This window comes from Saccostrea echinata, unplaced genomic scaffold (genome assembly GCF_033153115.1).
Source record: "Saccostrea echinata isolate AGI-Se365-2 ecotype Australia unplaced genomic scaffold, CSIRO_AGI_Sech_v1 ptg000001l, whole genome shotgun sequence".
Taxonomy (NCBI): domain Eukaryota; kingdom Metazoa; phylum Mollusca; class Bivalvia; order Ostreida; family Ostreidae; genus Saccostrea; species Saccostrea echinata.
Window position 1 is genome coordinate 18,435,250 of NW_026889750.1, and position 26,446 is coordinate 18,461,695.

A 26,446-nucleotide genomic window follows, 5' to 3' on the forward strand; every position below is an offset into this window, starting at 1 on the left:
CTCTGAAATCATTTAAAATCATTGAAATAAAAATATTACAGATTAAAGGACCATAAAGTCACAGTACTGGACGTAAAGGTATCAATTTCTTCCAAGTATAACTCCCAAAATAAGACTTATCGCTACATAAGAGAAATCACCGACGAAAAAGAGAAATCGTTTCCAGTTCTTCTATGTGTGTCAAAAATTTAATTATGATCATATTAATTTTTAATTTTTATATATAAATTTCAAAGCTATGAATGATTTCATTTTCTTTCCCTGGTCTGAAGCTTACACATCAGTTATCTTATTTTATATGTCCTTGATAGACTGTTCAAGACACTAGTTAATTTCTTATCTGTATATATGTTCAGCACCTTTGACGATGTTTGAAAATTACATTAATGAAGATAATATAAGAATACTGTAGCTAGAACACTTCATTGCGTGACCAGTGTAGGAGGAAGAAATTTTGACAATTGCTGGGGAATTTTTATATTTCAAAAAAATGTGTGGTTTGCAAATAAAATTGCAACTCATCAATAGAAAAATTACGGGAAATATACATTAGATACACAAAGGTCCTTCAATTATTGGAATTCTTAAATTATACAGGGAAAAAGACAAAAATGAAAGAAAAAAAAAGCTCAAAACTACGTTGCATAGAGTCTTTAACTTAAAATTAATTAAGAATTCTTATTATTTTTTTTTTTAATTTATTTGAAAAGGAAAAATTGTCACTTAAATAATTTTTATATGATTTCTTTTTTAATGACAAACCTGGGAAACAGTTCTTGCAGTGATAGGAGAATGATAATAAACGTAAAAGCTACTGTTAGAAACAAGGAGCTGACTTTTAGCTAACAGTAAGATTCAGATACCTAGATCACTGATATCACATCTGCTAGGAAGTCAGTCATGTCATATATAACATGTTTCTAAATGCAATCTCAAGTTAGTAACTATTTTCCTGTGATGACTCCTGTAATACTATAATTTAAAAATAAAGATGTGAAAATTATTGAATGCATAAAACATGAAACAAATAAAGTTTTTGATATTTTTAAGTTTAATTGCTAATTACACATATGCAGTTATTTTTTTTAAACAATTTTTATTTTGAAATCACTTGCAAAACTGTGGAAAACGGGTATGGGTAATATGGTTTAAAATTTCTTTTCTTCTCTGTATACCAAAATTGTAATTGTGCAAGGAAAAAAAATATAACGATTCAATACGAATACGAATGGACGATACATAATTATGGTAATCTTACCTGGCGCTTCGTAAAAGATCCGTTCTTAAATCATATTTGTAATGCTTATTTTTGCACATGGAAGAAGCCATGTTTCCCCACATAGATTAGAGATCACGTGATCATGTTGTACACGCTAATTATGAGTTCGCTAATTATGTATTATCGAGACAATCGTTTTCAAAGGTGTCAAACAACATACAAATGCAATCTACCATGACAGGTAAACATGACTTAATGAGGGAAAAAATGGTATCATGCATCTTATAAACTGTAGACGGTCACAGTTCAAACGACTGACCACAAGGGCGAAAAGGAAATTAAGGTTTATTCCCGCTTTTTGTTAACCATTCATGTCTTTTTCTTTGCTGTCATGACACGACTATTCATGATAGTAATTGTACTTTTTACCGGCTTTTATTTTATTTTGATACAAGGTTACTAAATGTTACTTAGTGTACTTTTAGTTTAATATGCGCTTCCTACAACTCTAAAAAGCGCATGTTCCTGAAAATGATAAATAAAGAAAATATTGATTCCATGATTACAATGTACGAGTACTTCCTACGTAAAGGACTGAAAAGCATGATACAGGATAATTTGAAACGTTTAGGGCCTGCCCACCGACTAAAATTCTCATGTAGTGGAGGTTTTTATCTCCAATTACCCTAAATAAGAAAGAAATTGTTACGGATGTTTCATTAAACCATTTATAAACAAGCACTTAACATGAGGTTTAAAATGTTGATTAAAAGTTCACATTTCGTGCGAAGTCGAAGGTTGCAAAATGTTTTATATTGTGGTGTGTTTTCTTTGTTGTGTTACAAACGTAAGTAATGTTATATTTTTTTTTTATTTCCTTAAACTGAATTTTTGTTTCTCTTGTTAGGTTATATATATATTATTACATATATATAACAAATTAATGAAATTTTAAGGAGTTGTGTATGACATTTCTATTTCAAACTATTCTTCTTTTAGTCACGATTTAGACAAAATATAGCATCTTTTGATTCCTCGTATATTTCTTGAAACAATAAAGACCCATTAAATTGTAGAATTATTTTCATGTAATTTTAAGAGTATCACATCTTTGCTTGTAGGTCATATCAAGGGCTAGCTATGGTATGTTTTGTTCCATTAAAACACTGTATTGTCTTTTTCTATGACTACACGAATCTCTTGCTAGGATTTTTTTTATCCATTGCATTATAGACAAAAATCAAAATATTTTCAAGAGCAGAATTACAATGGATTCTTTTAGCACTCACACACGCTAGGAAATATTTTGATTCATAAATTAACGCCTTCATTAAATCGGCGGATGACAGAAAAGATGAAATAAACATTTGATTTAGTAAACAAATACAGTGTAAATAAACAAATCTTATTACAGTTGCAATTTATCCGTTATTCCTGTAAATTAAACATTTACTTACCAGAGACTTGATACTGGAAACTGGGAATTACTAATATATTCTTTTTTAATAACCATAGCTTAAATCAGATTGATCGAAGATATTTAGAAAGCCTAAATTGTGAACGAATATAAAAACTCTTCCAATATCGCAAAAGTTTTTTTTTATTTAACATTCAGTTCCTCGGGTCGACAACAAAGAAAAAATATCACCACTGGACTATAGTGTTATGGACATCATAGTAAAGGCAAACAGGGGTAAGACAAAGCTAGGTTTTACAATTATTTCTTTTCATAGTAAATAAAAATCAACTGGCTTAAAAAATTCTAATTTTTTTCTTCGATTTTTAAGTAAGTGGAGGTTTTTGGAGAATTAACTTCAAAAGAAGCATTTGTGTTTCTTTCAAGGATAAAGAAAATATGAAATTTTTCTCGAATATGCAATGAATCTCGAAATGATGGTAGATAAAATCTTGGAGCAGTAACTATTATAACATGGGGGTATTCATTCATTAGAGACAAGCAAGAAGACTGATTGAGCAATTCATCATTGATATTACAAGTGAAAACAGTTGAATTTACGATCAGTTTTCATTGATTGTGAATAAATTATAAAAATATTACATGTTTATTAGGGTAACGTGAAATTATTATCCTGCGAAAACCATTGTTGACCGAGGCGGGACCGAGGTCAGCAATGGTTTTCAAGGGACAACAATTTCACATGTTATCCCTTTTCAAGGAATAACAATTTCACGTTATCCCATATAATATATGTAATATTTTTTGTTATACTGAATGTATTTAGAATGCATTGAAAAGAAAAAGTAAGTGCAAACATTCTGTTAACATTAAATAATATACTGTTACCCGTCGTCGTGCATTTTCAACCGTTACTATGTAATGTTACCCGGAGGGCGTGATTTATGCACGCGGTAGGGTATAAGTACTTTTTAACAAATGTTTTGAAACCAATCAAATTTGACTATTAAACATGAAAGTATAACAATAGAATTTGTACATAGAATCAGGAATATTGGAGAATCTGCTCGAAGGAGACATTGTTGGACAGCCATCGGTATACGTATGTAAACAGTGTTAATTTCTCTACTGTGAAAAGTTCTTAACCGTCGGTATGTAAACAGGTTCATTATCTAACATCGGTAACGCATGTAAAAACTAAAATGATTCATTACTCTTGATAAATTGTTAATATGTCAAGAGGTTCTACATTTATTCAGTCAATTTAGAATTATATTTATTGAATTTTCTGCTAAATGTAACCTACAGGTAATAATAAAATCAGGTTTGACCTTCCACCTTTACTGCATTTTAAAAGTACTTCATGTAGCAATAGACTACTTCAAATTTTTTATGTTTTCATAAAGACTTTTGAAGCATTATTAAACTAAGTCTATATGATACCATACACTGATTAGATATCAATAAAAAGTTGTTGTTCTTTGCTTTATTCAGAGAGAGAAAAGGAACGCTATTCGTGTCAGTTTATGGAAATGGAAAAATAACGTGATTCCATACACTATTGAAAAGAATGGAATCAGTACGTATAACCTGAACAGATTGCCAAGGAATGTGTACAATAATTCAAAATTTCATACCTTATTGTCTTACTCAAACATTGCTGTAAGTTTATATAAGCATTCATAAAAAGAAAAAAAGAGAATTTTTCACAATATTAAATTCCATTTCTTTAAAAAAGAAGTGCACCCTTAATTCTATGGACGTTACATTTACATCAAATCATGTAAAGGTTCTTGATAATTTTAGGTAACTATGGTCTCAGTGTTATTCAGTCGGCAATAGACCAGTACAACAATGACCAGTCTTGTTTAAAGTGGAGACCGAGGACCAATGAGGAGGACTATGTCGTCATCAGGGATGGAGCAGGGTAATTATGTGTCCTCAGCTAAAATTGTAAATTTTTACTAATTGTAATCGTTTTTTGGTTGAGACAGAAGCCCTTGTATTTGTTTTCAAAAGTACAAAGGCGTTTGTTTGTTTGTTTGTTTGTTTGTTTTTATTTTGGTTTTTTTTTTTTTTTTTTTTTTTTTTTTTTTTTTTTTTTTTTTGATTTATTAGAATTTTACTTTTGCCGGAAAAACACTTCAGTTTTACCAAATCGCGTAAAGTTTATTTAGGATCAACAATTATTTTGTACAATATCCTGTGATTTCTCAAAGAAAAAAAGAACATAAATCACAATTTATGAAGAAAAGAGCTCAAATGCAAATTTTCTTCTTCAGTTGTCTGGCACTTACGTCATTTGACAAGAATCTTTTACCATTTAACTTCCAGATGCTATTCGTCTATTGGTCGGGACACTGGTCCTCAGAACCTCGTTCTTGGTTCGACCTGCTACTACAAAGGCGTTATTCTGCACGAGATGAACCATGCTGCTGGATTCTTCCACGAACAAAGTCGATATGATCGTGACGATTATATTCTAGTCAACTGGGAGAATGTGCAAGATGGTATATAGTTCCTATGCTATTAAACAGTTAAAAATTAGGTTGCATAAATTTCACAAAAGTGTCCCTAGTCTTGAAGATAAATCCATTAAAATCCGTTTGGGCAAGAAAATTTATGAACTTAATATTTAACATTCTTTGACGTAAAATGTCTATATCTGAAGGTAAAACTAGAGATTTTACCAAACAGCAAAAGAACATAATGGATACCTTTGGAACCATTTATGACTATGGCAGTATTATGCATTATGGTGCAACGACCTTTTCTAAAAATGGAAGCCCGACATTAGTGGCAAAATTTAACACTCGCGGAACTATGGGTCAGCGATCTGGATTTAGTGAAATGGACATCTGGAAGATCAAGAAGTTGTATGGATGTGAGAATGGTAAGAACGTTACTAATCTGCAAAAAAATATTATACTGGATTACTCAAGGGTCATTAAATACCTGAATCATCCATAGGGGATCCGCCCTTGCCAGAATGGAAACAACCAGATCAAACTACTTCTACTACCAGTACTACTGAAGAAGCAACAACTTCCGATCATGTGACACATTCTCAGGTAACGACAAGCCCATCTTCCATTTCAACGTCATCAACATTGATTAGTACGTTACCAACTACAACACAAGAATTTACATCAACAACACCAGTAACTACAACAAAAAAGCCTTGTCCTGAAGAATCAAAACGTAAGTTATGAGGTACATATTTGTTCCGTCAGATTCATTTAATTTTTTTACTTGGACTTCCTGTTTATTATCTAGTAAACGATTTTCAATTCTATGGCGTTAATCTATATGTGTTTTTGTATAATAATGCCTTTATATTGATATATTTTAAAGTTGTTGATGTTCAGTTTGTTGATATTGTAGTTCCAAGTGGTATACCAGGAAAGGTTCAAGATTTTCAGGTTGTTTTAATCGAGAACACACTAAGAGTGTTCTGGTCACCTCCGTGTACAAGTGTTCCTTTAAGCGTAAGTACATGTAATTTGTTTAACAGCATGTTTCATTATATATATAACTTTCCCCAAGGACAAGATTGGTTAACTAAAGACTCCTTTTAGGCCTATGTATTGGGGTGTCTCTTAGAGCAATGCAATAGTTCATTTTCAAAAATCTTGTTGCCATCCCTGTATCAAAATGAGTATTGATTTTAATTGATACCATACACAAATCCCGTCAGAAAGTCACAAAATGTTTTAATTTCTGAATTTTACATGTTTTGTATTCAAATTACTGTATCTTCAATTTTAAGAGACATTTGCGTCAGGAGATACAGATTACATGGTTGTCTATTGATCTACTAAATTTACATATTTATTATATTCACATATTTTATGCACTTGTATCAAATACATCTTGTCTATCAAAATCACAGACATGCAAGTTTCTGCTCTCTGTTTTCCGAAATGAAATTAAAGTATTTCAGGTGACGAAATTTCATCAGAATAGAGGGTTTGGTAAAATTATTTAATTTGTCACTTCTTGTGGCCTCCATTTACGCTTTGTATCAAAATAATTGTTGACTTGAAACAAGCATCATTTAAAGCTCTCAAGGTATGTCACTCCTGAAATGAATTATATCAAGGATTTTTTGACAATTATATTTTAGAATACCACTTATTTAGCATGACTCAAAATTGCTGAGAAAACTGGGGGTCAGTGTGCGTTTTACTGAGCAACAGTACAATTAGCTTGATCCTTTTTTTGCAATTAAATTTTTAACTTTTAAGTCAATCACTTTAACTTTATCATATTTTACCAGATATAATTAACACAATAGATAAAATCTTATTTTTTATGTAAAATAGTTTGAATCGTATTTATTATTGAAAAAAAACCCTGAAAATTAATGCGCGTAAATTATTGTGTATCGTTTTGGGGTATTCAAAATCTTATAAGGCAATTAAATATTTTCTTGTATCAAGCTTTCTAAAACTTTAGTGCTGATCGGTTGGAAGTATCCTATAGTTTAAAATAATGACAGAAAAAGTTGGGGTCAGTGATGTAAATTTTGAGAAATTGGTCAAAATATGTGACTTTCAGCCAAAAACCATGTAAATTTTATGATAACTTCTTCAATATATCTTCATTTCTTGGCAAAGTCTGTTGAGTGAATGTGTAAAATTTGTTCTTAAAACATTAATTGAATCCTATTTTTAATATTCTTAGCATATAATAACGCAAGCAAAAAAAATTCCGAGTAAAAAAAAGGATTAAAGTTCCCAGATATTAATCTTAGCAAATGTGTAGATTTGAAGAATTTTCTTCCAAATATCCTTCCACCACAAGAAATAGTGCCCTATAAATCTTGTTTCTTCATTTCTTTATGATTTTGTGAGTAGTTTTTAAATTTAATATTGTATAATTTGCATTGTTTAATTGAAATATGTTTTAAAGATTGAATTGTGATTTACGGTTTAAAAGTTAAGAGGTTCTGACCAAACTTTTCTCAAAATCTGACGAATGACATACCTTAATTGCAAAATATTACAATTTTAATTGCTTTTTTATTTCTGTATCTAATGGGGACTAAATTTGGCTGTTACCAAACTTGTCCCTTACGCATCTTGCTCATATATCATAATTTAAACTTAGACATTATATCATTTTAAACAACAAAGAATATGTGCTTTGCTTACACATAAAAATGTACATAATTATATTTTGTTGTAACATAAATGAATAACTGTATACGAACTCAATGTTCCTAAAGGGCTATCTATTGACGATAAGGAACAGTCTGCAACATTCAACAATTACAATTGCTCCGAATCGTCAAACACACTATATCTACACAGCAAATCACCCCGGTGGCCGATATGAAATGACTGTGACAGCTTTGTCACAGAACGGAAGAGGAGAAACCTCGGCCCCGATATCCGCAATTTCCGGTAAGTTTCCACTAGCATATTAAGTACAAAATAAATAATTCTTAAAATAAATAGCAGAAAATTTTACTATAAATAATTATTCTCTGTTTTATTTCAGCATGTGGGTACGATATTGTTCTCCCTCCAAATGGAACCATTAGTTCCCTTCACTCGCCATATTTCCTGAATGAGTATTACGAACCCGATGTCGCTTGTCAGTGGAATGTTAGGGCATCAGTGGGTCAAAGGTTGAAAATACATTTCGATGCTATAAATTTGTCAGATAACACGTCAGCATGTACGGAAGAATACGTCATGATAAACGATGACCGTTTCTGCAAAAAGCCTCCACCTGGCGGATATTACATAACAAAAGAAAGAGATGCCAAGATAATTTTCAGGTCCTCTTTTGGAAGTGCTAATAAACATGGCGGATTTAATATATCCATTGCAGCTATAGGTCAGCAAATTTTAGAGCAATTCATAAATTAATTAATACTTGTATATTAAAATGAATTTCTGCGAAAGTGTGGATTCATTAATTGTTCACATTGTACCTTTTCCACATGGAAATATCCCCTGAATAAGATTTGTTGTTGTTTATTTGTAGATACAGCACCTTCAATAAAACAAGTGATTAATTCGGCGGGATTGATAGGATTGGCCTGGGACTCCCCAGAAAATTCAAAGAACTCGTCATACAATTCCGTCTTCAAATACAGAGTACTACCAGACATGGATCAAGAAGTACTCAAGTTAGGACCCAGTGTAGGCAAGTTCATATTTCCCACAGGTCGCAATATAGGTAGACAGTATGAACTGGAGTTATCGACCCTCATAGAAGAAGAGGAAGGAAGACCTCTGAAGCTCACTCTAAGATCTGGTATGTGTATAAAGCAGTGTTTTACCATTTCCTTAATCATTTCTTTCCTGCTAAATGTGGCCGGCTTTGGTTTCCATTGTTTAATATTTTCACGCAGTATTGTGAAATGTAGCTTATTTTTACTTTTGAAAAATTACTTTAATATAATTTATCAAATTAAACAGAATTGGAGAAATAGCAGACTGAAAAATCCTTATTTTTTAAGAAACTAATTTTTTTCTTTTTAATTGATATGTAACTGAATGTCATCATTGAGTGTTTTTGACATTATGATAAAGTAAAGCATTATAGGAGGCGTTCATAACAATTAATATCAAAAACAAAATATTTACTTTTGAAATTTAAACATAGGAATTTGCAAAACTCACAGCTATTTTTTGATTTGTTCAGTGAATCCTTGGTATCTGTCACTTTTTGTAGTGCTCAATATGAAATTGAAATAAATATTTAGATTGCGGTCATAATGTGACGGTGGATCATCCAGGCAGGATTCACAATCCACCATCATTTGGTATCTATCAACCTGATGTAGTCTGTGAATGGTATTTTACTACATTTCAAAGACAACACTTCCGATTGAGTATTTCGACTTTGGACTTGGAATCGTCACTAAATTGTGAAAATGATTTCTTGGAAATTAATTCACAGAAGTATTGTGATGTTACACATATACCTGGAAGTGCGCATGCGCTGAAATTTAATGACACTGTCAAGGTTGTTTTCCGTTCCAATGGTTTATTACAGAGAAGAGGATTTTCACTGCAATACGAACCGGTTTGTACAGACGCATTCTTTTTAATTTATAACAAAATTAACCAATTGTGGTAAAGCATTTGCTCGTACATTTCTTCTTTAACTTTCTTTTGAAATGTTTATTAGATATAAAAATGCATTTAAATAAAATCTTCATTTCTTTGTTTTATTATGAAATTTGATGTTTCTGCATGACTAGGCATTCTTTTATCTATGACCCAGTGTACAATTATTGTTAAACAGAAAAATGCAACGTTACCACTAAATTGATAAAGTTAACAAAATCAAAACTATTTATTTTTCATAGATTAATCATTATAATACTTATTTTATCTTTTTTCAGGCATGAGATCTCCTATCCTTGTTTTCCTAACGAAAAAGAGACTTTAATTACATGTATGTTGTAACGGTTGTTTTAATGATTAAAATGATTGGTCAAAATTATTTGTCCATATAATGAACAAAGCTTTTGTATTTTTGTTCGTTTTTGAATTTTTGAAAAATTGGCATGGCGCTTGCATTGTTGATCTTGTTTTTAACTTCTATTATGCACCAAGATTAACTTTTTAATTTGAAAATAATCTGACATAAAACCCAGTATTCTGGTAGCTTCTTCCAAACTGATATCACTCAGAATCTGTATGTTGTGAATATTACATTAAGTATTAGAATATACAAATTGGTTACCCAGACGATGTGCAGAAGATTTCGGATGGGATATACCGAAAGGTAATCCACAGATCTGTGACTAAATCAGTAGTGACAGAAACGGTAAAAACAATGCAATGATGACAGTTTTTTCGTCAAAGCTACATCTGTAGTTTCACACTTTTTCGGAGAAAGTCTTCAAATCATTTGACTATGTATTTGTTGTGGAATATACAGAGAGGTGACATGTTCACACAGATTTGTGACTAAATCAGTAGTGGCAGAAACGGTAAAACAACAGTTTTTATGATGCCATTAAAGTTTTTAACGTCAAATTAGATTCACAATTTCAGACAAACTCATTGAATCATTTGACTTAATATCTGTTGTGGTATTGTTCTTGTCAAATATTTTTGTATGAATGTCCTTCTGGAATGTCGAGAAAACATCCATAATAAAGAAAACATTCTCTAAAAAATAATTCAGTAACTCTAGCAAATTGAGTCGATGAATTCAAATGCGATTATGGATAAAGTTGCATGCGCCAGTCATTACCACTATTGTCATTCCAGAAAGAAAGAGGGTAATCGAAATAAATGTCGACCAAAAAGAAAGAAGGAAGAAAACAATGTAATGTCCTTTTGGCAGTTTCTTTTATGATAACAACCAATTCCTCTTGTATAATTAAAAAAATCATACACTTTAAGGATTCATGTTTTACCAGTACTTACCAAACTCTGAAATCAGATGCAACACATTACGTGGTAAATGATTTTCTGTTAATGTTGTACAGTTAAGTCTACAATCCTATATCCAGGTGCATAGTTCAGAGAATGTCGTGAACTATGGCAAGAAGGTGCCTTTAAGTTTTTCAATTATAAATGCCTAATGACACTTTAGCTAAAGTACACATATAGCTCTAATGTCGTTTAATTTTATCTGATGAGCGAGCATGTATTTGTAAGAAACAGAGGAGAAGGACTTTATGGTGACATATATATCCATAACAAAAATTGTAGAGAGCATTGAGCATTATGATATCAAGGATATTCATGTTTCTGAACCAGAAGACTCTAGATGATGATGACAAACCCAATTCTTAAGTGATATATTGATGAAAATGTGTAAACCATTGTCCTGTTGTCTCTTACCATACATACAGAATGCACTCTTAAACAAGAATAGATATGGGTTACCCCATATCCAAGATATTCGACTTTTAATTTATTCGAATTTTCATTGTGTTCAGATGATTTCTGATAAAAAAACAAGTATTACTGACAAAACGTCAGAGATACTCAAGCTGTAGAAAGTCAACTATAAAAGTGCCTTATACATAAATATCCTAAAATGACATAATCTGATAGTATTTAGGCTACTGAGTTTCAACATCTTATGTTGAATAAAATATGCATATAGTAGGAAACAAACTGCATGTACATAGGGGCCTATATAACGTTACATGCATGTAGTGACTTTATCACAAAGTTGCACATGCATAAAAATAGTTTTAATTTCACATAGAACATAAACTAAATATAATTAATCGTATAATTTTAAAAATGTATTTAACGCCTCACTCATTTTCAGGAATATTTAATCCAAATAGCATGTTACAGGCCTATAGCAACGTTTTCAAAGTGAAAGGGGGGGGGGGACTCCCAAAAAATCCCGCGTACTATGGGCCTGTGCTACATGTGTACCATCTAACTTTCCAATGATAGAATCTTCTGTAAAAAAAAAATTCAAAACAAGTCCAAGCCGTTATGGATTATCAAAGATAGCCCATTTTCATAAATAGCAAAACTTTAGATCTATCAAGGATATATTTTAATTTATTTTTTAATTTTGTGCTATTAAAAAGTACTATCACTCAAAGTATAGGTAGATGTTAAAGATGGTCCAACCTGTCACCTTTTAGAGTAATTAATGAACTCGTCCAGTGATGCATTGACGGCCGTTGTTAAACGCAAAGGAAAGCGCGAGATCGGTTGCGGCTATGGAGCATCACTGAATATTCCTCCACCATATACTGATTTTGAATATACAGACGTTTTGAAGATAAACTTCATTTTATTTTTGTTTCTAGAAATGTTTTTATTTACAAAAATAGTACATTTTCGTGTTAGATCGATGACCATAACTCAGCCCCTCTAGCCCAGTATAAGGCTTCACCTTGAGTAAAAAACCTGCACTTGTTATGAAACTGGTGTATAGTTCTAAACTTCTTTATGTCCGTAGCAAGTACTGATACCCAGTCTCCTAATCTAAGCGTCACTAGGGAACGGTGCACACACCTGTTCTTGCAAGACCAAATAGCCTAGGTCTACATACGTGCGAAGATCTTTCCGAGCTCGGAAAATCACGTTGCTTTGCCGAGAAGTGTTTAACCATAATAACCATTCCGTAATTTAAAAAAGAGAGAAAAAACACACACACACAGTTAATGATTAACATTCTAACTCAAAAGAAAATATACGGCAATTAACGAACAATAATCATGACAGTAATATAATTGGTGAAAAGATTTATCATTATCAATCGAAGTGTGACCTATATATTTTCGTGAAAAAGACTGAGGAGGCAGCGAGCGTAGGAATATGAAAACTTTTTATTTGCTTTTCTGGGGAAAAAGTGATTTTCTTAAAATCTTTTAACGTTAATTTTGTTTTCTTTAACGTATTAAATATACATGATTATTCTTAATATTTGTTGTAATGTTTTATCTACTGATCATGAATGGAACTATTTTCTTCGGAACAATTGTGTGAAGAGTACCTGACTTTAGTAATATATCTTGAATAGATAATATGCACTGATCGAATATATTAAAAAACCCATTGAATATTTCAAAAAGTATTTTCTTTATTGTCCTTCACAATTTCAGTTTGATAGATTATTTTCCAAATTAGGCGGCTATTGGTGAATGGCAGATACATGTAGTAACATTGGATAAGCTCTATGTTGCGTCCCAGATGCATTCATTTCGTTTTGAAATGATTAATTTTTAGTTTTTATTGTGCATGCAGTATTGCTTTTCAGTAAGGACAAAAAGCTGACTGGAATTAGTCGTTGAAAAGATTTTATTTTCATTATACTAGATATACTCAGTATACATGATTATGTATAGTTATCTAAACAGTGGAATTTGATCAGCAGAAAAATCTGCACTATGAAGAATTTAAGATATTTTTTAACCATGCACATTCTCACAAAGTAGTTTTCCAGTATCTATTGATCAATAATGCCTAGAGTAAGACATATCAAGGAAAGCAAGTACCATTCAAATAAATATCAAATTATTGCCGCCCTTTTATCCTCACTGCTTAAACTTTTTGCTAATGATGTTTGCTAATGAATAGCCAAGAAATGTGAAATATTCGGTATATTCCAAGTAAAAGTACAAGTTGCGCTCTTAGCAGATATGCTACACGTAAACTTTTGAAAAATTTCCTTCACAAAAAGAACATTTCATAGTAATTATAGAAAGTAACTTTTAAAGAATAGACAGATAATGAGCAGAATTGTTTTATATTCACAAAAGAGCAAGTTACATATATTAAAGAACATTTACGTACCATCATGTTATTAATTATAATAACAGATGCTTTGAGCTCTTTACTTAAAACAATATGAGCTGTACTTTTAAGAAATTTACTTTGATATATAAATGTGCTACTATTACAATTCTGACTAATACTTAAACCTTAATGATAAATAAGCTTAAACTAAGCGTTAGATTTTGTCAGAAGGAAGATTTCTATAGTATGGAATGTAAAATAGTTTTATATAAGAAATTGATTTTTGTAATTTTGCAACAATCAGGGCTTCTAAATATTATTCCACACAAATATTAACAGAATTAAGTCTTTGGACTTGGTTTTTTTTTTCTGTTAGTAATTAAGTGAATTATAATTTTACAGTAAAAGTTTCCGACTCCGAAAAAGCAGCTCATGTTGCCTCTGTACATATGATATATCCAAAACATTAGGAAATACACGTTTAGCAAAATAGATACAAGACAAAAGAAAGTTGTAATTTTCCCTATTTCTTCTTAAACTTGTGAAATTTTATGACCAGTCTTATTTTTCTTAGACTTGGATCCACCACATGGAATGTTTTGTAGAAGCAGAGTTTCTGCTTCGTTTGATGTATTGTGGCAGTTTGGTCTCTGCTCGGGTTGTGCTTCTTTGATTTTAGCTTCTTCTTTTGATTTGGAAGAAATTTTTCCTCTGAAGTAGTATTTGATAAAAAAGCCTAGCATGGTTCCCACCAAAACAGACACGAATATCCATACATTCATCGTCATAACACACAACATCAGGATGTACCCATTGATAACCCTTATTATGTACAAAAGCGATCCAATGCAACGCCTAGGGAGAACAATAGGGTTGCATGCCGTAGATCTGTCCAAAGAATAGCATAATTGCGTTATTTTGACTAGAAATGGTGGACAAATAAGTTTTTTTTTCAATTTTAACAAAAGACCCGAGGGTCTTAAAGGTCCCCTGAGTATAATACAACCCTGTAAAGGATCCATAGAATGACAATTTACTAAATACATGTAATTAACTGAAGGATAAAGATTCGCTGCCCAAAAACAATAGAAGTAAAATAGATATACTGGTACTCAGCAAAAACTCAAAGTAGATCTATTTACGTATGCTTGCCTGTGAGTGCCAGTGCAATTTTTCCATCACCAAACTATATACAATAGTTTAAACATAGTAAACTCAGCACAATCCCTTTAACATTTGCCTCTCTTGGTGTTTGAATAACGTTTAACGTACATATATAAAGTATTTTTTCTTATTTCTTATTCTTATTTTTCTTATTTCTTATTTTATTTAAAAAGCTTATTTTGTGTTATCTATCAAAAAAGTCTTGTATAAGTCTTTTCTCCAATTGTCCTATCAATTACATTATTTACAGCGTTTAATTATCGTACTTGAAAAGAAAAGGGGAATAACGTCTCCTGAAGTAGAGAACACATTTCTCTTTATGATCAATAGAACTGCCAAGTGACCGAAAATTCCACAAATTTGGTAAAACACCCTTGCCCATTAAGACTTTGAACTTTGTTTATCTCTTAGATGGCTAGGAGCAGATATGATTTGGAGCATTTAATCAATAGAGCCCCACCCTAGCAGCAGAACCCCTGACTCAAGGGCAGTAAATTGCAAAGGTTTAGAAGAGGCACCTTTAATCATGATAGAATGTTTGCTAAATATCAAAGAGAAGCGAAGAAGATTTTCGAATAATTCATGTATTTTTCAATGTGATTTATTGAGCCTTGCCCTAACTACAAACCTCTGACTCAGGGACCATGATTTTCACATTTTTGGAACAGACCGCCATGCTCATCATAACCATGTACCTAGTTTGTTTGCTTAATTCTCAGGAGCATAGAAGATTTTCAAAGAAAGAATGCATTTTCACTAGAACCCTAGCATATAGGACTAGGACTTTTGGTCCCAGCACCAAAACCCCTGACACAAGGGCCATGAATTTCTCAATTTTGGAAGAGGTAACCCTTGCTAAATAAACTAGAGAGGAGAAGATTTTAAAGAACTTATGCATATTCACTATATGATCCATAGAGCCCAACCATAACACAAGACCCTGACACCTGACCCTGGGGCCATGAATTTTTTTGGTAGAGGGCTCAATGCTTTTTATAACAATGCAAAAAGTTTGACTGCTTGATGTCCAGGAGTGAAGAATGGTATTTTTGAAGATAGCATTGATTTTGTAATTTTGATGGTATTGGTCCCATCCCTCAGCCCCGGGGAGGGGGGGGGGGAGACAGAGACCAATCTTGTACCCTTTTGCCCATAGATGATGTATACCAAAAATGTGTGAAATAGGTTCAGCAGTTCCATAGAAGAAGCTGAAATTTTTCAAATGTTAGCATAAGTCGCACGACTCATGATGACGGGCGGAAACAGATAGCAATAGGTCACCTGAGTGAATCAGGTGACCTAATAAGGTATATTTAAATGCAATCAACTTTTCAAACATAGTGTCCCTTATATTAGCATATTGCTCTTCAGAAATTGAATCAAAATGTAAAACACGTTTAATAAAAGCTTACTGCTGAAAATTGTTTTCTGTTTGTCTCATCGTGGTAATAATTCTGTAATAAATTAGGTCAAGGAACTCGTATACAAAAGATAGAATTGCACTTATAGCCATGGCAATTGCTATTCCTGAAAATAGTAAGAAAATCTATAAATAGTATTCTCCAGATTCTATAAAACGTTTTTTCTTTAAGTTTATAAGAATATTTTTTAACTTTAATGATTATAATTTGTATAAGATTACAAATAATTTCACATATCAAAGAAAAATACGAGAAAGAACTCTCTGAAATATTATTTTTACAAAGTCCGATATTCATGGCACATTTTCAAGATATCAAAGCCATTATGTCTAAATTTCATTGAAACATTGAGCACTCTATGAAAACATAGTCCTTAAAAATAGAAATTTAGTTACCTGTTTCGGTTCCCAGATGCCACGCATCGTGCAAAAAATGGAGCTTCGTCGACGTTGTCCAGTAACCGTGCATCCTAAAATGTTAAAAAGAATTGTCATCCCAGTCACTGAATACATGTCTTGATACAGAATAAATGTTTATTACAAAAGATTGTTCCTCATGATTCACCTGTTAACCAAATAAAAAATCCTCACCATAAAAGCCTCCAAGGTCCTACCCAAAAATCCCCACCACAAAAGTCTCCAAAATCAAACCCCCAAAATCCCAAAGGCCTCCGAGATTTTACAAAGAAGAAGGTATTATTTTATTGAACTCGTTACATGTATAATCCTGAATTTAAATTTTAAAAAAAAGCAGCATGAAAGTCAAGCATAGACATGTATAACATGAAATACAATATACTTGTACTTCATCGTGAAAAAAAGAAACTGGTCACGGTAGCCTAGTGTAAGGGCGCTCGCTTCGTGATCGGGAGGCCTGGGTTTAATTCTAGATCACCACGTCTTTCGGGTGAGACCTTAAAAACCGAGGTCTCGTGTCACAGTAAGCATTGGCACGATAAAAAACCCTCACAATGGCCCTGAGTGTCGAGTATAGGTCTAAATTTGAAGCCCTTCACCGGCATACGGTGAGGTCTCTATATGAGTGAAAAATTCTTGAATGAGACGTTAAACAACATATAATCAATTATCGTGAAAAACGCCAAAATATTAAACTTTTTTGCAGTTTCACGATAATTCGATCCGCCAATGTTAAGAAAGTTATTTTTAATCAACAATAAAATATTATTATTCAGTATCGAAATATTTTTGATTCAAAAAATTCTGTACAAGATAATATTATTTCTACAAAGTTTATAAAAATAACGTTGGAATAAAGGTTTAAAAAAAATTAAAAATCACTAAAAGCTTACTTCCAACTTTAGAAGGTTATTTTGTGTTTTTAATTTTATTTCGTGTGAAAAATATTACTCATGTTTTTGATCATACCATTTAAATTATTCTTCTATATGGTTGTGAAATTTGGGGTCCATTTAATACTCAATCAGCACGTTTCCGTAATAATTCAACCGATCTAGGTGGAATACATTCTAAAGCTTTGTGTGAAAAACTACATATTAATGTGATATATTCTCAGAGTTCATAAGAGAGTTCTAAATTTGCAGTTCTTGCTCTTGCTGAATTGGGAAGATTTTCCCTTCGTTTAAATATATCATACTGTTTAAATATTGACGTCGACTAGAAAATCTAGCTCAGTTATTTCCCCTTTTGCAAGCAGCATACAATGCAGATAAATTGAATTTAAAAAAATATATCTTGGTCTGCAAGCATAAACATGTTACTGAAATACTTTCCAAAATTAAGAAACTCAGCACTCTCTATATTTAATTTTAAGTCACAGAGCAAGAAATTTTAGCAGATTCATATTTTTGAGAATGGTACAAAAAGAGATACTGTATACAGTCTTATTTTCGCCCTTTAACACTTGCAAACAATTTTGCCCCGTTTAAATTCGCCCAGTCACAATTTTGTTTAAAAAATTGTACTGTGTGGGTTTTTTTATTCGCCCCGTTTTAAATTAGCCCACCTGTGAGTAGGGCGAAAGAGGCAAAAGTAAAACGGGGGCATAAATTTTCCTGTATACAGTATTTTATAACTTCAACTTAAGTCTTGATGAATACGGTAAAATAAGCAATACTTTGATTTTGAAAACTATTTGACAATTTTGAGCAAATTTTATCAGAGAAAGACACTAAATTTGGAATTTCTGCACGTAACTTAGAAATGAAACAAGCAGATACTTAGGTTTGTTTCGGACTGCGAAAACTTGTATGAAGTGTTCATTCAATATGGTTGAGGATGAAATATATTCTCTCTTTAATCTTAATTTCCAAAGAATGCACCCATGAGAAAGTTACTTTTTTGCCAATACAGAGCAGTTGCCGATAATTTAATGATTTAACACTATATAATTTGTTTAGCATTTGAATTGTCAAGACTATGATATTCTTGCCTTACTATGACAGACGCTGGGTTTATGAAGTATAGATGCATTATTTTTTCTTATTTTTACAAATATTGCATATTCAAGATATTGGATTTTTATGTACAGAATCATTTATTATAATATTTTCTTATAGGATTTTATACATTTATATGTATTAATTGCACTAGACAAGAGTGGATTTGATATATCATGTAGCATCTTCTCTCGTTGCTCTTTGCTGTTAATCCATACACATGTGCATCTTACTCAAGACATGAGCTCATACAATATTTTGTATTTCTTAGCAGTGTATGATATTCATTATTACGTTATTGTATGTGTGCAACATATATATGTAACATGCAATATTACTCCAAGTAAAAGTGGATTAATTAATGTTGAACACCTCATTACTTCTTGCTGCATGTTTTTCTTTGTATGCCTAACTAAGCATTTACTTATCTATTTTTTTTAATTTTGTTTCTTTACCATTATCTTTACACATATAGATGTGCTCGTACAATTTTCTTTGAGCAACAATGAGCATAATTAATATGATTTTGTCTCTTGTGCTTCTTGCCATCTTTAGTAATAACACATAATCAAGGATCTTTGTACTATACTACACACCCCTGATTTAACTTATAGATTTTCTACTCATAATGTTACATTCACTATGTTGCATGAATGGTAACTTTTAAAATCTATTATGTTAACTAACCTTTCTTGCATTATCATTTCAAGTTTTATATCTAGTTATCATACTATGATATTGTTATACAAACTGAGCAATGAGCTGATTTTCTATGTTGCATTGTATCTAGTCTTGTTACCATTATATTTTCATACAAACTGGACAATGAGATGATTTTCTAAGTTATATTGTATCTAGTCATCATGCTATTAAACAAACTAACAATGACCCAAGTTACATTGTACTTAACTGTATTATGTGCATTTATCTGTAATCATTTATATGTCATGAACCACGAGGCCCTAATTTGGAAACAAATTCTATTCTATTCTTTTATCTACGGAATATTACAATATATAAACAAATTTTATTTCCTGTTATTTTCATATTTATCTCAAAAATAGGTTTTTAAGCCTAAAACAATTATACCAGATATGTTTTTAACATAATCATAAAACATAATCAACTTACTTTTCTTTTGCTTGTTATACAGATTGATACGCCATACTTGAACAATCCTCCCTTGAAAACTTCACCCTTTAAACAAATGGTATTTTGTTTCATTTTCTACATAAGGGTTAATAAAGCGCAGATTCACGACAACATCCTCTACAGGAAAACGAACGTGTGCACTTGTAATCTCACATCATAATAATGGGTCCTTTTCTTTGTTTTATATTTTTCAATGTATAGATTGATTTACAAATGTGTAATTGTAATCAATATCTCAGTGCAGCAAATAACATTAATCAATTCATACAATCACTTATGAAATATCCTTTTGACTATTGAATATTAGGGAATAAATATTGGTTTCTCAGGCTTCATTCACCGATTCACAAGAGAAAAAAGGAAATTTAACTGTTGTTGGATCGAGGAAAAAAATGGAAACAAATGACACAGATATGTATCATAACATTAAAATCGTTCAAATAGCAATGTACGAACAATAAACCCTAACAAAAAGTACTATGGTAAACTATAGTTAACTATATAGTTTACTATAGTTAGCTATAGTAAATCAAAGTTTCAATGTTATCACTATAATGTCATAGTGATCACTATAGTAAGTCAAAGTTATCACCAAAGTAAATCAAAGTTTCATAGTAATCTCTATGGTAAATCAAAGTTTTTAAAGTTCTCACTATAGTAAATCAAAGTGTCAAAGTTATCACTATAGTTAGCTATAGTTTTCATAGTATCAAAGTTATCACTATAGTAAACTATGGTTTACTATAGTATTTATTGTAAGGAAAAGAATCTGCAGGTTCTTATTACGTTGGTATTTTTTAAATAAATTAAAGTCGATCATGTCGCATCAAAATAGCTTCACAACCAGATGTGATATTAATATATTTTATCAGACATTTAAGAGTGTTGAAATCTTAACACTCAGTTAATTTATGTAATAAATAGTGATAGTCATATAATGTTAATTTTAACTTTGTTTGCGTGTTACTTACGGCGACATTTTTATGCCAGCACTTGTTTGTGTCGACTTGTCAGATGTTATGTCAGCTTGTCAGAAAACTATGTTGATTTATCATATGTCAACTTGTCAGCTATTTATGTCGATATATCAGATCAATATGAATTATGAAGACTTGCTAGAAAGAGATGTCGAATTGGCAGTTGATTATGTTAACTTGTCAAATCTTTACGTCAACTTGTTAGAAAAATTTTGCCAACTGGCACAAACTTGATGGCACAAAACAGAGACATGTTCTAATGTAAATTTTTGAAACATGTGAATGTGACAAGTCAACAAAAATATCTAACAAGTCGACATAATTATCTTACAAGTGACAGGACTATGCCTCCATAGTTATTTTTTTTAAATTTCTTATCTAATAAAATAGAGTTGGTACGCCTAAAATGCTCAGATAACAACAAAGTTTAAAAAATATCTTTTTATTAAAGTAAAGGCAGCTCATGATTCAATTGGAATTAGGTATGTTGTACATAAAAAAAAAGAAGAACGAAACTTGATTTTATCAGTGACCCATCACTACACAATTAAACAGGCATACTAAAATAGGACTGTACAAGAGATATTTATATAATGTTTTATAGTTAATTGAAATAGATTGCAATACATAAAATAAGTTGTCCAATAGCGAATGTAGGAACAATAATTCATCGTCATTTAAAATTTGCTAAACATCTGCAAGCAAAATTTAAAAAATTAAATTTGATATGTGTTTATAATTTTCTTTCTTCAAAGTTATCATTTTAATAAAACTTTTAAAGCACCTCATACCTATTTTCAGCTCCATAAAAACAGGCAATATAAAACAAAGAAACACAGGCTCATGGGCCTTGTCACCTGTGTGTCACATTCAACTTTGATTTTTCTTGCCTTCACAATTATAATTATACATAATATCCTTTTAAAATAGTTTTATAGCAATTTTTTGGAAAATTGCACATTGTATTTTGTTAGAAATTGTAGATTTATAACTTTTGAACCTCCTGGGATGATTCCCTTTACAGATGCACATACTAACTGCGAGAGCATAATCAAGTACTTATATTTTATTGAATCATGTGACTGTACGTATCAATTTAAGCTTTAGGTTTGAAACAATATTTTTAGAAAAAAAACATTCCTGGTTTTTTTTTTCAAATGTATAACTGAATCATTAATTTAGGAAATGTTCAAAACAAAAACATATTCCTTAACTATACTATTCTAATAAAAATCCGGTATGGAAGCCAAACAGCAGAACTCTACAATTATCCAAAATCTCATCAACAGGCGTAGGTCACACCTAAATTTCAAAAAGCCATCCAAGACTATAAGGTTCTAATGAAATGCTAGTCGCGTAATGCAGCCTTCTTCTTTGTCTATCATCGGATCTGCTTCTGATTGTAATCTAATTCCTTCTTTATTTAGCAATGGTTGGCAATGTTTGTTTCTTACGATTGTTTCACTTGTGATTTGAATTCCAGGATAATTAACTCCTACTTGGAGTTCTGCGTTCGGTGGTCTTTTTCTTGATATTCGTTTGCAGTAATATCCTGCAGCTGTTCCCAGTAGAATTGTTACCAATATCCAAATATTCATCGTCATAACACACAACATCAGGATGTATGTCATGATCAGTTGACATGTGTAAAAGATGGCTTTTGTCAGTCTCAAGTTTATGGAGGAAAGGCTGCAATTTGAATTTCTGTAAACAGGAAAACTATTCATTCAAAATATATAAAAGACTAAAAAATGACGTTTACTTTCATATTTGTTTCTAATTCATAATCAATCAACAAACAAAATTTAAAAACAAGAGGCCCAAGGGCTTTAACGGTCACCTGAGTATAATATAACAATTTAGAGGGTCCATAGAGTATAAAATGAACTGAAAGGTGAAACTTTGTTGCCCAAAAGCAAGAAAAATAGGTCGATCAGGATCAACAAAATAATTAGTCTAGTGTTCATTAAGAGTTCATAAATTAGGTTCTAATCTGTTCCCCATTTATCAGTATCACTATACAGTATATAAACAAATTATCAGTGATTCTGTACTATTTTAATTCCTTGATGAAATCTCTTACATTGGACCCTTCTTGGTCTTTGATGAACATTAAATAAGACAAGTTATTTTTGTCTCGTTTTTATTTATCTATTACTTAAAAATCTACCTGATCATTTAAACTATAAAAGTACTTTTTGTATTATACAATAAAAAATCTTGCATAATACTACTATTCTGTTAACCTTTCAAGTACATTATTTACAGTGATTAATTATCAAAAGTAAATGGCAAAGGGGAATAACTCCTCTCAGTTGAATACAAATTATGTCCTGGCCAAAACCAGAACACTTGACCAAATGGTCCAGATGTTCAAAATCTTTATTAAAACTTTTACTCTTTTTGCGTCTGATATGCCCAGGTGCAGAGAAGATTTTCAAAGAAATAATGCATTTTTACTACAGATTCACTATATTATCAATAGAGCCCACCCCCCTAGCACCAGAACCCCTGACCTTGGGGCCATGAATTTCACAATTTTGGTAGAGTCACCCTTGCTTATCATAACTATGTATTCAATTTGTTTCAATAATACCCAGGAGTAGAAAAGAAGATTTTCAAAGAAATAATGCACTTTCACTGTATGATCTATATAACTCCGCCCTAGCACCGGAACCCCTGATCCTGGGGCCATGAATTTCACAATTTTGGTAGAGTCATCCTTGCTTATCATAACTATGTATTCAATTTGTTTCAATAATTCCCAGGAGTAGAGAAGAAGACTTTCAAAGAAATGATGCACTTTCACTATATGATCTATATAGCCCCGCCCTAACACCAGAACCCCTGACCCTGGGGTGATGAATTTCAAAATTTTGGAAAAATCATCCCTGTGCACCATTACTATGCACTTAGTTTGTTTAAATAATACCCAGGAGCAGAGAAGAAGATTTTCAAAGAATTAATGCATTTTCACTATATAATCAATAGAGCACCGCCCTACTGTACCACCAGAACCCCTGACGCAGGGGCCATGAAATTCACAATTTTGGAAAAGGAATCAATGCTTATTATAACCATGCACTTAGTTTGTTTATATAATATCCAGGAGCAGAGAAGAAGATTTTCAAAGAATTAATGCTTTTTCACTATACATGTATAATCAATAGAGCCCTGCCCTACCACCAGAACCCCTGACCCAGGGGCCATGAAATTCACAATTTTGGAAAAGGAATCAATGCTTATCATAACCATGCAATTAGTTTGTTTATATAATATCCAGGAGCAGAGAAAAAGATTTTCAAAGAATTAATGCTTTTTCACTATACATGTATAATCAATAGAGCCCTGCCCTACCACCAGAACCCCTGACCCAGGGGCCATGAAATTCACAGTTTGGAAAAATCATCCTTTTGCACCATTATCATGCACTTAGTTTGTTTAAATAATACCCAGGAGCAGAGAAGAAGATATTCAAAGAATTAATGAATTTTCACTATATAATCAATAGAGTGCCGCCCTAACACCAGAACCCCTGACCCAGGGGCCATGAATTTCACAATTTTGGAAAAGGCATCATTGCTTGTCATAACCATGCACTTAGTTTGTTAAAATGATACCCAGGAGCAGAGGAGAAGATTGTCAAAGAAATAATGCACTTTCACTATATAATCTATATAGCCCCGCTCTAGCACCAGAGCCCCTGACCCTGGGGCCATGAATTTCACAATTTTGGTAGAGTCACCCTTGCTTATCATAACTATGTATTCAATTTGTTTCAATAATACCCAGGAGTAGAGAAGAAGATTTTTCAAAGAAATAATGCACTTTCACTATATGATCTATATAGCCCCGCCCTAACACTAGAACCCCTTACCCTGGGGTTCATGAATTTCAAAATTTTGGAAAAAGCATCCTTGTGCACCATTACTATGCACTTAGTTTGTTTAAATAATACCCAGGAGTAGAGAAGAAGATTTTCAAAGAATTAATGCATTTTCACTATATAATCAATAGAGCACCGCCCTACTGTACCACCAGAACCCCTGACGCAGGGGCCATGAAATTCACAATTTTAGAAAAGCCATCAATGCTTATCATAACTATGCACTTATTTGTTTAAATAATACCCAGGAGCAGAGAAGAAGATTTTCAAAGAAATAATGCACTTTCACTATATAATCAATAGAGCCCTGCCCTACCACCAGAACCCCTCACCCAGGGGCCATGAATTTCACAATTTTTGAAAAGCATCAATGCTTATCATAACCATGCACTTAGTTTGTTTATATAATATCCAGGAGCAGAGAAGAAGATTTTCAAAGAATTAATGCATTTTTACTATGTAATCAATAGAGCCCTGCCCTTACACCAAAACCCCTGACCCAGGGGCCATGAATTTCACAATTTTGGAAAAATCATCCTTGTGCACCATTATCATGCACTTAGTTTGTTTAAATAAGACCCAGGAACATAGAAGATTTTCAAAGAATTATTGCATTTTCACTATATAATCAATAGAGCCCCACCCTAACACCAGAACCCCTGACCCAGGGGACATGAATTTCACAATTTTGGAAAAGGCATCATTGCTTGTCATAACCATGCACTTAGTTTGTTTAAATAATCCCAGGAGAAGAGAAGAAGATTTTCAAAGAAATAATGCACTTTCACTATATGATACATGTATATATAGCCCCGCCCTAGCACCAGAACCCCTGACCCTGGAGCCATGAATTTCACAATTTAGGTAGAGGGCCCAATTCTTATTACAATCATGTCAACAGTTTGACTGCTTGATGTCCAGGAGTAAGGAAGAAGATTTTTAAAGATTGCATCAATTTTGGTGGTTTTAGCCCCACCCCTGGGGCCCCAGGGGAGCAGGGACCATGAAATTCACAATTTTTGTTCCCCTTCACCCAAAGATGCTATATGCCAAAATTGGTTGAAATTGGTTGAGCGGTTCTAGAGAAGAAGTTGAAAATGTTCAAAAGTTAAACGTTCGACGGACGACGCACGACGACGGACAAAAAAGGATAGCAATATGTCACCTTAGTGACTCAGGTGACCTAAAAATCAATAACAAAAGCAAACAAGAAAAAAACAAAAGGCACAAAAAAATCAATAATAGACATAAAGTGTAATATAAAGTTTTTAGAATCTTACTGTAGAGATCTTCCATCAGGCCAGCATTTTTTAAGTAACTTTAACTTTATAATGTCCATTAATTCAAATACCAAAGATAAAACAGCTGCAAGGACCATAGCAAATATTAGTCCTAAAACAAATTCAGTATGAATGATAAGTGATTATCATTGCACAAATTCATTATCATGTATTTTTAAAGCACGAGTTAAAAACAATTGATATTTTCATTTATCATTATATTCATTTGATGTTGTCTTCTGTATACAAACCAGTATAGGTATCTAGCCTCCATGCATCGTGCAGCATGTGACTTCTTGTATGGGTTGTCCACCATGAATTC

The 26,446-nt window shown here is 32.1% G+C and overlaps 3 protein-coding genes across 3 annotated transcripts; 1 reads left to right on the top strand and 2 right to left on the bottom strand.

Moving 5' to 3' along the window:
- Positions 1-2,884: 2,884 nt before the first annotated feature.
- Positions 2,885-10,087, top strand: LOC133195267 (uncharacterized). Its single transcript, XM_061331124.1, has 13 exons — positions 2,885-2,912; positions 3,680-3,738; positions 4,131-4,215; positions 4,443-4,563; positions 4,971-5,146; positions 5,308-5,529; positions 5,607-5,837; positions 6,021-6,124; positions 7,867-8,044; positions 8,142-8,483; positions 8,634-8,906; positions 9,358-9,680; positions 10,003-10,087. Exons 1-13 carry the CDS (start codon positions 2,885-2,887, stop codon positions 10,006-10,008), a joined length of 2,148 nt encoding a protein of 715 aa, XP_061187108.1. The 3' UTR covers positions 10,009-10,087.
- A 3,829-nt stretch (positions 10,088-13,916) lies between these two features.
- Positions 13,917-17,019, bottom strand: LOC133194799 (protein SLC31A2-like). Its single transcript, XM_061330739.1, has 4 exons — positions 17,004-17,019; positions 16,809-16,882; positions 16,405-16,519; positions 13,917-14,716 (listed from the first exon to the last, which is right to left on the bottom strand). Exons 2-4 carry the CDS (start codon positions 16,879-16,881, stop codon positions 14,362-14,364), a joined length of 543 nt encoding a protein of 180 aa, XP_061186723.1. The 5' UTR covers position 16,882; positions 17,004-17,019; the 3' UTR covers positions 13,917-14,361.
- A 4,614-nt stretch (positions 17,020-21,633) lies between these two features.
- LOC133194903 (protein SLC31A2-like) lies at positions 21,634-26,446 on the bottom strand. The gene is made up of 3 exons (XM_061330835.1): positions 26,376-26,446; positions 26,125-26,236; positions 21,634-22,662 (listed from the first exon to the last, which is right to left on the bottom strand). The coding sequence occupies exons 1-3, from the start codon at positions 26,410-26,412 to the stop codon at positions 22,296-22,298; spliced, it is 516 nt and encodes a 171-aa protein (XP_061186819.1). The 5' UTR covers positions 26,413-26,446; the 3' UTR covers positions 21,634-22,295.

Coding starts and splice junctions, on each gene's coding strand:
- LOC133194799 (XM_061330739.1), bottom strand. CDS start 16,881: ATGCACGGTTACTGGACAACGTCGACGAAGCTCCATTTTTTGCACGAT. Junction 16,520..16,808: donor GCATCTGGGAACCGAAACAG/GTAACTAAATTT, acceptor TACTATTTTCAG/GAATAGCAATTGCCATGGCT. Junction 14,717..16,404: donor ACAGAAAACAATTTTCAGCA/GTAAGCTTTTAT, acceptor TTCTTTGGACAG/ATCTACGGCATGCAACCCTA.
- LOC133194903 (XM_061330835.1), bottom strand. CDS start 26,412: ATGCTGCACGATGCATGGAGGCTAGATACCTATACTG. Junction 26,237..26,375: donor GAGGCTAGATACCTATACTG/GTTTGTATACAG, acceptor AATTTGTTTTAG/GACTAATATTTGCTATGGTC. Junction 22,663..26,124: donor CCTGATGGAAGATCTCTACA/GTAAGATTCTAA, acceptor TCCTGTTTACAG/AAATTCAAATTGCAGCCTTT.
- LOC133195267 (XM_061331124.1), top strand. CDS start 2,885: ATGGACATCATAGTAAAGGCAAACAGGG. Junction 2,913..3,679: donor CATAGTAAAGGCAAACAGGG/GTAAGACAAAGC, acceptor ATTTGTACATAG/AATCAGGAATATTGGAGAAT. Junction 8,045..8,141: donor CCCGATATCCGCAATTTCCG/GTAAGTTTCCAC, acceptor GTTTTATTTCAG/CATGTGGGTACGATATTGTT.